We start from the raw sequence: 12,351 nt of genomic DNA on the forward strand, positions 1-12,351 counted from the left end.
GTGAAAATAACAATGGCTTCCCTGTGCATCCACAACTTCCTCTGCGAGCGCAGGTCAGAAGCATAAGCCCCTCCAGTTTTTGCAGACTGGGAGACTGCTGACCACAACATGGTTGATGGGCAATGGAGGAATGATGGCATGGGTGCTTTCCAACCGATGGAGAACACCTCACATCGCAATTATACAGCGACAGCCAAAATGCAACGCAATCTGATGCGGGACTACTTTGTCTCACCAGCAGGAAGTGTTTCTTGGCAGGATCAACACATTTAAAAAGGAACTGATGTAGAGTTATCCCAGCAAACAGCAGGTTAAAGTCAGTTTAGGAAATTTTATTTTCTTGTGTGTTCAAAAATCCAGTATTAATAAAGAATATTGTTTTGTGATTATCAGTTTGTAGTGTTGTTATTCAATTTGTTATTTCAATTGCATACAAATCCAACGGTGCAGGTATGTAACAATTAAAGGCAATCTATATGTTGCAATTAAGTACCTTATACTACCTTTATTTATTAATCCACATTCATTATTCACAGAACATTATTAATATGCCTATACTAGGGCTGGGGTGATAAATAATAACATAGCTGATCGTGATAATTGTCGATTACGATAAGCACTGGGCATTTTTACTCGATATGGATTGATCTAACAGCCAATCCCACACTATTATATTATGATACTTTGTGTATCGCCCAGCACTCTAAATAGGCAGCTTCTCAATGATTGTGTTTGTGGTGCACAGCAATATGTGTTGTAACAATAAGCTAAAATATACATATACGTTAAATATATATATATACCGTTCCCCATAAGAGTGTACATAATAAAAAACAATTGGTCTTCACGTTGTAAATAGTTATTCCTTTTATTACTTGTAAGGTTTTAATTTAAATATATTATAATGTGAACGATGTGAAGGATACTCTGTAATTCAATCATCAACAATTTGAGCATTGAACAGTCAATTAGGTCACTTCACTTTAGAATGTAAAAGCTTTGAGAACTGGACAGACAGCCTGTTTTAGAATTTGTTTTTATTTATTAAAGTATGTTTACATTAAAGAAAAAAGTAACACTATACAAACAAGTTTAAACGGCAAGTAGTGCACTACTATAATAAAACAAAATGTAATAGAACAATATTGTTTAAGATAGTAAAAATCCACAATTCACAATCCACAGGTTCATTAGAATGTCTAGTCATAGGCATGTTCGGGTTGTGTCTCCAAAAGTGATCTATGAAACCCATGACCTGAGGCATAATAAGGCTGCTGGGAATGAGACTGGGCCGTTGGTAGACCTGAATTGACAGGTTGATATGGGGTAGGTTGTCCAGGTGACGACAATGACCCGCTTCTGTCATTCTCCTGGGCGTTGTATATCATAATCATTATGCTTCTTTTTACTCGTGATAACAGAACTGGGTCTTGAATATCCCTCAATTCCAAAGCCACCTGGTTCCCAAAAGAAGTTAATGTATCCCGAGGTGTTTGTGAGTCCACTTGAGCAACCATCTGTTTCAACAAATCCAGCTTCTGCAGCTCTACAACATCCTCGGACACCCTCTTTCTTTTTTGGGGATTGTTGCTCAAACGTGGCTGTTTACCGCTATCACTTGAGGCAGTTGAAGCAGTTTCCTCCGACAATGTAAAGGCTTCTTGATTTGACGAAATTGGGGTGGACGCAGTACGTGGGGAGCTGTCCACAGATGGTGTATCAGGCCTTAGGTCTGAGAGGTCCATATCCTCTGCATCACTCTGCCCACTGAATGATGCACCAAGCTGGAACAGAGAAGACGGTGATAGGATTAAGAAAGAGCTGCTTCAACAACATGCACTTACATTACCCAGTTCAGCACAGTGTAAGATTTGAGTCAAGAGAGCAGAATAAAGTATTACTGTTTACTGTAGCATGTGTGAGACAGCGTGTGTATGTGTGTGGTATTGTATTTTTCAGTGATTTTTTCAGTCAGTGACTGAGCGAGTGTGCATGTTTTTGTATATGCCAAATCTGGCACTATTAACCCATTTAATCCCAAAAATATCCAAACATGTGTGTGGAGTGCATGTGTGGGGTGTGTGTGGCGTGCGTGTGTGGGGTGTGTGGCGTGCGTGTGTGGGTGTGTGGCATGCGTGTGTGTGGGTGTGTGGGATGCGTGTGAGTGGGGTGTGTGGGTGTGTGGCATGCGTGTGTGTGGGGTGTGTGGCGTGCGTGTGTGGGGTGTGCGTGTGTGTGGCGTGCGTGTGTGGCATGTGTGTGTGTGTGCAGGGTGTGTGTGTGTGCAGAACAATTGTAAACTTTTAATAGTTTGTAATTTTTTAATAGTTTGTAAACAAAAACGCGTCAAGACCGCTAACGGGCCTTGTTCATTTTAATATGTATGTGTTGGTGTATGAGTGTTACAAATGGATGCTATTACAAATACATGTCTTGCTTCTGTTGACCGTTTAACTTACTGTTGTTTCGCATGGCCGGTGGACAATATATGTTTTGATGAAATCCATCACTCTGAGAAGCCACCTTTGCCTAGGAGTCAAGGGTTTGCAGCCACTCCCACTTGGTTTGGGTTTCTGCAAACGACAGTACTGCGTTCGCAGGGATACTACCCTGATCTTAATGTCCTCAACAGTAAACTCTACAATTAATAAAGAAAATGCATTATTCTCAGTTATGCACCACCACAAATTCATTTATTTTATTTGTCTGTTTCAAACTAAAAATGACAATTTAATCCTTCCCTGGTTTAAAGTGTCTCTCGACTGGTACAAAAGGCAGATTGGTATTAAACTTAAACTGAATATCCTCTTACTACACAATAATATATATCACAATAAACAGAATTACAGTAAAAAGATGTAATTTACATTTCAACATACAACATTTAGATAATGTAAAAATAACATTTTGCTCACCTGGCTGTTTGAGAGCGTTTGTAATTTCCGTCCACCTTTTCTCTTTCTCGGAGCGGTTGTGGTACATCTCATGTCCAACATCATAAAGGCATTCATGCTCCTGCCACAGTTCGATTAAATTTTGCTCCAAATCCTGAGTCCATTGCTTTCTTGACGACATGTTGCTAATCTTTCTGTAAACTCGTCTTCCGTGTTTCTTTGAAAATCGCGTATTTACCCGCGTCTTTACCCGGTGACCTCAACCCATGCGTTGCTCTGATTGGCTGTAGCTCATGACATCATGACCTCAACCCATGCCTTGCTCTGATTGGGTGTAGCTCATGACATCACGTGAGCTTGAGTCGTGCGACAGCTCTGGATATCTAGCATGCTAGATATTTTCCTGGGCTCGGCGACGCGTCTGCGAGCGTCTTTGATGCGTTGTTGGCTCTTTCATACTAACAGATTGGCGATCGTTCATCGCCCGCTAATCCCCCGCGATTTGCACGCGATAACACCCTGACCTGTCGGCGAGCTCAACGATTTGCAAATCGGGCTTAAATCGGGCTTAAAATCATGTAGTGTGAACTCATGTAGTGTGAACTCGATATTGCAACAGAAACTTTTAACTCTCTCTTTTCCAGCACTTTAGACGCAGTTGCTCCATTGCGCTTAAAGAAGATTAAAGAAAATAGTCCAACTCCGTGGTACAACGAGCACACCCAGGCCCTTAAGAGAGCAGCCAGAAAAATGGAGCGCAACTGGAAGAAAACAAAACTAGAGGTATTTCGGATTTCATGGAAAGAGAGCTCGATTGCTTACAGAGAGGCTTTAAAAGCTGCTAGATCTGCTTATTTTTCAACCCTATTAGAAGAAAATAAACATAATCCTAGGTATTTATTTGAAACAGTAGCTAAACTAACGAAAAAGAAAGCTTCAAGCTCAGAAGTGTCCAAGCAACACAGCAGTAATGACTTTATGAACTTCTTCACTTATAAGATCGATAATATTAGGGACAAAATTATAACTATGCAACCGTCTACCACAGTATCGCATCAGGCAGTGTATTGTAGTCTCCATGAGGAAAAATTTGATTAATTTATTGCCATAGGAGAGGACGAATTTTCTAAACTTGTTCAATCATCTAAATCGACAACATGTATGTTAGACCCTATACCGACTAAACTACTGAAAGAGATGCTTCCAGAGGTCATAGATCCTCTTCTTACTATCATTAATTCGTCTTTGTCTCTAGAATACGTACCAAAAACCTTTAAGCTGGCTATGATAAAACCGCTTGTTAAAAAACCGCAACTTGATCATACAAAATTAGTCAATTACAGGCCGATCTCGAATCTGCCTTTTCTATCAAAGATATTAGAAAAAGCAGTATCCTCACAACTGTGTTCCTTTCTAGAAAGAAATGATATCTGCGAGGATTTTCAGTCAGGATTCAGACCGTACCATAGTACCGAGACAGCTCTCATCAGAGTCACAAATGATTTGCTCTTATCATCCGATCGTGGTTGTATCTCTCTATTAGTGTTACTTGATCTTAATGCTGCATTTGATACTATTGACCACAACATTCTTTTAAATAGACTCGAAAATTATGTTGGCATTAGTGGAGTTGCACTAGCATGGTTTAAATCATACTTAACTGACCGTTATCAGTTTGTAGCAATAAATGAAGAGATGTCTTATCGATCACAAGTTCAGTATGGCGTACCACAAGGCTCAGTACTAGGACCGCTGCTGTTCACTCTGTACATGCTACCATTAGGAGATATCATTAGGGAACATGGAATTAGTTTTCACTGTTATGCCGATGATATCCAGCTGTATATTTCTTCACGCCCCGACGAAACTTACCAATTCACAAAATTAACGGAATGCATAGCCGATATAAAAAATTGGATGACTAGAAATTTCCTACTACAAAATTCTGAAAAAACAGAGATTGTAATAATTGGACAAAAAACTTCCACACGTAATAACCTAGAATACTGTCTAACACTTGATGGCTGCTCTGTTAAGTCCTCGTCGTCGGGTAGGAACCTGGGTGTGCTCTTTGATACCAATCTCTCATTTGAAAGTCACGTGGTTAGTATCTGTAAAACCGCATTTTTCCATCTTAAAAACATATCTAAATCACGCCATATGCTCTCACTAACAAAATGCAGAACAATTAGTTCATGCGTTCATGACATCAAGGCTAGATTATTGTAATGCTCTACTGGGTGGTTGCCCTGCACGCTTAATAAATAAACTACAGCTAGTTCAAAACGCAGCAGCTCGAGTTCTTACCAGAACCAGGAAATATGACCATATTAGCCCGGTTCTGTCAACACTGCATTGGCTGCCTATTAAACATCGTATACATTTTTAGGGATGCACGATGATATCGGGACAACATCGGTATCGGCCGATAAAAGCTTAAAATGACCATCATCGGCATCGGCCGATATGAATATTTCTGCCGATGAGTCTTGCCGATAGGGTGGCGTGTTTCCTATGCGCACGTGACGACCGTGAACGAAGCATGAGCGCCCACAACTTAAACTTCCAACTAGGGGTGTGCCGTGCGTCTCACGGTTTTGGATCGTGGATGATTTAAATGTCTCCACGATCTGCTTTTGAAGAAAAATCATAGTATAGTGCATTCTATCAGTTCAATTCTGGCGCCTTCATCTCAACATACTGTACAACGCGACGCACATTCACATCACATGTAAACGCAGAGGTAGAGTTACACTCACGGGACACCGCAATTCACAAAAGTTCATTGTTTGCATGTGCGTCAAAGTCTTGCTAGGTAAACATGTCATTCACGTGCTGATGCGCTGTTCTAACATCCGCTTTTCTGAGCGCGTTACACCCGACGCTCACAGGAACTAAAAGCCTGTCACAGCGCCTGCATACTAGACTAATCTTTCGAGTCTTATTGCGCTGATACTGTCAAATACACACAAGGTTTACATAAACAAAGTTGGTTATGTCTAAAGTGAAAGCAAACAGAGAAAATCTGCTTGTCAAATGCGTGTATATTAGACGCGTCGCGTTACTCGCGTGCAGTTCTTACAAGCGGCAATAATATTCTGCCGCTTGTCTTTAAAGAGATACTGCACCCAGAAATAAAAATTCTGTCTATCTAATGTTGTTTCAAACCTAGATTCATTTCTTTCTTGTGCTTAAATATACTATGGAAGTCACTGGAGTACAGCAACTGTTTGGTTAGCCAGATTCTTCCAAATAACTTTTATAATTTCAACAGAAGAAAGAAACTTGAGAGAGTAAATTATGACAATTAAAATTTTTGGGAGAACTATCCCGTTAATGTTAATAAAACAACAAAACACAGAGGAAATCACTCACTGCTCTTGACTGAGAACATTAATAGAAGCTTTAATAAGCTTTTTTTGCGCTTAAAAAAAAAATACAAATATATCGGTATCGGCATCGGCATCGGGCAAAATTAGTTTGAAAATATCGGCATATCGAATATCGGCCAAAATCCTATATCGTGCATCCCTATAAATTTTAAAATATTGTTGATTACTTACAAAGCAATAAATGGTTTAGCTCCGCAGTACTTGAGCGAGCTTTTAAAGCATTATAGTCCTTCACGTCTATTGCGATCTCAAAATTCCGGCCAGTTGATAATACCTAGAATATCAAAATCGACTGCTGGCGGGAGATCCTTTTCCTATTTAGCACCAAAACTTTGGAACAGTCTTCCTACCATTGTCCGGGAAGCAGACACACTCTGTCAGTTCAAAGCTAGACTAAAAACACATCTCTTTGGCCTAGCATACACATAACACACTATAGACTTCTATAATTCAATGTTAGGCTGCATAGATTAGGTCAGCCGGAACTAGGAACACTTCCCTTAAATCCAGATGTACTCGTTACATTATAAGAAGAATGGCATCTACGCTAACTTTAGTGTCTTCGTTTATCCCGAGGTTTTCCTGCAGGCTTTCCCTATGGAGGATCCCTTTCCCACTCTACAGATAAAGCGTTGTTGAAAATCCGGTTCGCGTACCCCGAAGTGATAAAATAAAATTCTGTATCAAATTTATAGGCAAGACAAGTAGTTTGTTTAGGCATGGTTGGTAGGGAAATTACAAACCTGCACACACATATTCAAACGAATATAACTATAGAATCAATTTTTAATGCGCATGTGAACGCCATCCAGTCACAGGTTCGCGTTTAAAGTCTGTTTAGAGAGAACGCCGTCGTCTTAGTGGCCCCTAATGTAATAACAAATGATAATTTTGCTGGAAGTGAATCAATCAAAACCAACTTTAGCCGGAAATAACATTATTCAAAATCGCTATAAAGCCAAAACAATCTCTGTTACCGTAAATTGTATGTTTATCTCTGTAAAGCTGCTTTGAAACAATCTCCATTGTTAAAAGCGCTATATAAATGAAGATGACTTGACTTGACATGAAACAACTGGCATATCTGTTATTTTAAAAGAATGATTTAATACAATGTTGAACCTTTTTTTCATGACTTTGTTCAAAAAGTTGTTCCTTTATTCTTGTAACACATTCTACATGCAATGCATACTTGCACACTATATATATATATATATATATAATGAATGACAACAACAGCCAGGGTAACAAAATTAATTTGTAAAGAATATGTATGAAGACAATTAGGTTCACTATACTTACTCCTTAACATTCTCCCTAGAATTCTCTCAGATGGGGTCACAAGAAATCCCATCTTTTGATTTATAAGAATATCAAACTATTAATTTGAAAGTGATGGATCTGAGCATGAACTTTGCTTATGTTAGGCAACTTCGGGCAACACTTTTTCTCATGAGTCCGTAGATTAGATAATTGGGTGAAACTCTTCCCACATGAAGAGCACTGGTGCGGCTTCTCTCCAGTATGAACTCTCTTGTGTCTTTTCAAGGATGTTGAGTAAGAAAAACTCTTTCCACAGTGTGAGCACTTGTACGGTTTCTCTCCAGTATGAATTATCTGGTGTGTTTTTAAGTTGCCTGATGTAGTAAAACTCTTCCCACAGTCAAAGCACATATGAGGGCTCACACCAGTATGCAAACGCTCATGCTCTTTTAAAGAGTGCAGATGTGTAAATCTCTTTCCACATGAAGAACAAAAGTGAGGCTTCACACCAGTATGAACTTTAAGGTGTTCTCTTAAATTTGATGCTACAACAAATGTTTTGTCACACTGATCACAGCTGAATGATCTCACTCCAGAGTGACGGCGCAGATGAGTGTTGAGAGAACTTTTGGATGTGAAACTCTTTCCACACTGAGTGCATGTGAACGGTTTTTCTCCATTGTGAATTCTCATATGATCCTTTAAGTGTCCTTTATGTATGAAACTCTTTCCACACTGAGTGCATATGAACGGTTTTCCTCCATTGTGAATTCTCACATGATCCTTTAGGTGTCCTTTATGTCTGTAACTCTTTCCACACTCAGAGCAGGTGAAAGATGCTTTGACTCCAGATTGTCCAGCTTGATTTTGTGTGAAATCCTCTTCGTTCTTTAAAACAGCTGTATTTTCGTCTTCATTTTTGAAATGATGAGGTTTTTGAAACAGATGTAGTTTGTCTTCATTTTTATATGTCAGTTTTACATCTTCATTTGTGAAATAATGGTGTATGCCTTCATTCACTTCCATCAGGTCTAAAATCAACATATGCAATTCCCAAAATTCAATTAAAAAAGGACAAATGAGAAACAAAGAAATAAAGTTCATTCTAAATTTAGCACAATTCTAGTTGACAACTGAGTCTACTAGTATCTAGTTTGAGATGTATTGTTTATTCTCCTGAGAACCAGAACTAGTTTATGTTAAATGTCATTACATTATTTGGAGCATAAGAAACAAAAAACAAAAAATGTTAATATTTTATGCTATGTCCTCTGTATAGGACACTAGGACTTAGGCTAGTTATTAAAGGGGAAATGAAGCAGTCAGTCAAGTTTACATAATTTACAAGATGGATTACCACTATAATCAAAAATTATATAAGAAACATGACAAATGTTAACATATAAAAGAAAAAAGAAACACCGTTATATCTTTCGAGCGGCAAGGGCGCCGCCATTGTGCAGTATTATAACTGGTGACGTCACGGGGTTGGTTGGCTCTGTGCTGAGTTCAGTAAAATACAGTGAAAGATGCATGTAAGCTGGTCGATCCAGCGAACAACTAACGTTAGGTACAGTCATTGTTAGCTAACAGCTGTAAGCATAAACTAGCCAATGATAACTTAGTGTTTAGCTAGTGAACTTTATTAGTACCAGACAAAAAGACGTCGTCTAACGTTAACAAACTGCACATGGAAACATTGTTCGTGATGTCTGCAATCATATTCCTGTCTCTTGTCAACACCATGGTCAAGATCAGCGTCTTGACAGCAGATGGATCGTGCTATCGTGGCGTAATAATCTGTTTGGTTGTAAAATGTATTACCTGAATGAAATGAAATCGAATGTGTCGTCCTGTGGAATCATTCATTCACAGACAGCATACGAAGATGTTCAACTAATAACTTCTTCATCGCTGGCAAACAATATGATAGATTTGCCGATTTGCTTTCACTAGACTGTACTGTAGGTCCACGGCCACTTCATCCAACGCTCTTGATGTTCTTAAATCTTCCTCTTACAACTCCGAGTCGAGTGTGAATTGAAAGCGCTTAAGTGATTCAGTGCGTGCAGAAAACTGAACAGATCAAACAGATTCGCGAACCGATTTAGACAGATCTGCCAACTTGTTTGATGAAGTCTTTGAACAGAATCGACCAAAAAAAAGAGTGATTCATTTGCAAATTGAGCATCGCTCGTGCCCATAAAAAAGATACAGCCCAAATGGCCCAAATCTCGTTATATTAATGAATGATTCCACAGGACGACACATTCGATTTTATTTCATTCAGGTAATACATTTTACAACCAAACAGATTATTACGCCACGATAGCACGATCCATCTGCTGTCAAGACGCTGATCTTGACCATGGTGTTGACAAGAGACAGGAATATGATTGCAGACATCACGAACAATGTTTCCATGTGCAGTTTGTTAACGTTAGACGTCGTCTTTTTGTCTGGTACTAATAAAGTTCACTAGCTAAACACTAAGTTATCATTGGCTAGTTCATGCTTACAGCTGTTAGCTAACAATGACTGTACCTAACGTTAGTTGTTCGCTGGATCGACCAGCTTACATGCATCTTTCACTGTATTTTACTGAACTCAGCACAGAGCCAACCAACCCCGTGACGTCACCAGTTATAATACTGCACAATGGCGGCGCCCTTGCCGCTCGAAAGATATAACAGTGTTTCTTTTTTCTTTTATATGTTAACATTTGTCATGTTTCTTTTATAATTTTTGATTAGAGTGGTAATCCATCTTGTAAATTATGTAAACTTGACTGACTGCTTCATTTCCCCTTTAAGAAAATAAAATGGCACGATAAGACATGTTTAGGTAAAAACTATGTTTTTTTCCCTCATTTACCAATACATTTTTAGGTTTCAGTGTATTTTAACCAAACTGTGTATAAAGATGAATGATTCTCAACTATGTTGAGAAAGTTATAGGCTAATACAATGATTTGATATATTATTTTACTTCATGGATTGTGCAATTGTTCCCAGTGTGAGTACACCCTTAATATTCCCCATCAGTCATTAAAGAAAATGAAGGAAAACACCAACCTATTTGTTCCTCTGTATCTTCATATTTTATTCTGCAGGGTTCTTCCTCAAACTCCATCTTTACAATAGTATGTCAGAGGTTTCTCCTGCTTGCTTCTTCTTCTCCTGTGTCAAGATGTGAATATTTCCCAGCATTTAAACTCTCATTGTTTAGAAACAATTCAACTCCTCTTACTGATTTTTATGTTGCTCTTTCATTAGATATATTATTTACATGCATTAACTGTTTACCACGTTTCCTTTGTTCATTAAATAAAATGAAAACACAACTCATAATCTTTACAAATTTAATGTGAAAAACCAGTCGATCAGAAACGAGTTTACGTTTCACAATCCAACATCAGTCGATTAATTTCGATTAATTTCTGAATGATTCGCTAAATTAACTTACTCGTTTAGATTTAGATTTTTCCTAATAAATGGTAAAAATAAATAAATGTAGCCTACTCACAGTCTGAAAAATACAGCAGATTATACAGAAGGATGAAGGGCTGTTCCTCGATCACTTCTCTTCTTCTCCTACACTCGGCATGTGTCTCATTGCTTGCACGAGCGCCCTCTACTTGCGTTGCGGAAACCAATTCCATAAATAACCTTCATTGATAGAGACAACTAATATAAGATCTGTATCTTGGATGAGATTATACAAACTCTATTTATCTTCCCAAAAATGTTCGATTTCGGATAAAGATTGAAACTTTAAATATCTGCTACAGAGTTTGCTAATGTATGTCTTCTGAACTCCTCCAAACTGTAGCATGAACTGATGTTGACTTTAATATAAACTTTGACTTAATTAAGTTAGATGGCAAGTATTTTTATAATGCAAAATGTGAGAGTTAGTTAAGAGATATGAAGATTTACATCAGTTCTGTCCAAGCAGCTTAATTCAAGTTGCCTGATTTAGATTTCTCCCAATAAAAATTAAATCACAGTCCTTACAGGCTGATAAACTGAGTGAAGGAATTGGGTCTCCTAATTAGGCTAATGCCTGATAAAAAGTTATTTGCAATGTCTTGCCTAAGTATAACCTATTTAACTATTGTATGATGTTTATTAAATTAAGTGCACAAAACACATGCTTGAAATATAAAATGAATGCTTAATTATTGCATAATAAAACAAACAACCATTCCTAGTCATGTATTTTTTTTAATAAGGATAAGGATTGTAGCAACAAACTATGTTCTGTAAAAGTAATTTATTGTGTAAAATTTACATTAATAGTAATGTGGTATATAATATAATAATACATTTAAAAACAATTATTGTCATGCTAAAAGTAAGTACACACAAACAACATTAATTTGAACATGCAATTGGGAATTATATTTGGAACCAAAAAACATACCTAATATAATATAAGCTAAGCTAGCAGACTATCAGGTAGATGTATGCTATGCAACATAAGCTAACTAAAAACCAGTAGGCCTAAGAACGAGAAATGCTTAATTTCACAACCTAGCTTCAGTTATAAGAACCATGTAATTTAAAAGACATTAATAGTCATTAACGCATTTTAAACGATAAACGATCCCAAAGGAGACCCGATTCCTGGAGGGAATCACAAAGGCCAAAAGACCACACTGGAGCTACTTCTCTCTGTTTATGCAGGGTTCTCAAGTTTTATCAAAAGCTTGGAGTGAGATCACATGCGGTTAGGGGAGGAGCCCCAATGGAACCCCGCCCCCGCCCATCCCTGCCCCCCCCCCAATTTTACCATAGACT

The 12,351-nt window shown here is 38.1% G+C and overlaps 2 protein-coding genes across 3 annotated transcripts; both read right to left on the reverse strand.

Moving 5' to 3' along the window:
• Nucleotides 1-1,188: 1,188 nt before the first annotated feature.
• Nucleotides 1,189-3,064, reverse strand: LOC130085407 (uncharacterized). Its single transcript, XM_056251153.1, has 3 exons — nucleotides 2,916-3,064; nucleotides 2,460-2,638; nucleotides 1,189-1,784 (listed from the first exon to the last, which is right to left on the reverse strand). Exons 1-3 carry the CDS (start codon nucleotides 2,980-2,982, stop codon nucleotides 1,200-1,202), a joined length of 831 nt encoding a protein of 276 aa, XP_056107128.1. The 5' UTR covers nucleotides 2,983-3,064; the 3' UTR covers nucleotides 1,189-1,199.
• Nucleotides 3,065-7,624: 4,560 nt separating this feature from the next.
• Nucleotides 7,625-11,118, reverse strand: LOC130085408 (gastrula zinc finger protein XlCGF7.1-like). 2 transcript variants are annotated; one of them, XM_056251155.1, is made up of 3 exons: nucleotides 11,075-11,118; nucleotides 10,624-10,709; nucleotides 7,625-8,580 (listed from the first exon to the last, which is right to left on the reverse strand). In XM_056251155.1, exons 2-3 carry the CDS (start codon nucleotides 10,679-10,681, stop codon nucleotides 7,649-7,651), a joined length of 990 nt encoding a protein of 329 aa, XP_056107130.1. In that variant the 5' UTR covers nucleotides 10,682-10,709; nucleotides 11,075-11,118; the 3' UTR covers nucleotides 7,625-7,648. The 2 variants fall into 2 exon arrangements, with proteins under 2 accessions (XP_056107130.1, XP_056107129.1); XM_056251154.1 differs by having other exon boundaries at nucleotides 10,624-10,722; nucleotides 11,075-11,114.
• Nucleotides 11,119-12,351: the final 1,233 nt, after the last annotated feature.

The sequence above is a fragment of the Rhinichthys klamathensis genome, unplaced genomic scaffold (assembly GCF_029890125.1).
Source record: "Rhinichthys klamathensis goyatoka isolate OS25496 unplaced genomic scaffold, OSU_Roscu_1.1 h1tg000077l_1, whole genome shotgun sequence".
Classification (NCBI taxonomy): domain Eukaryota; kingdom Metazoa; phylum Chordata; class Actinopteri; order Cypriniformes; family Leuciscidae; genus Rhinichthys; species Rhinichthys klamathensis.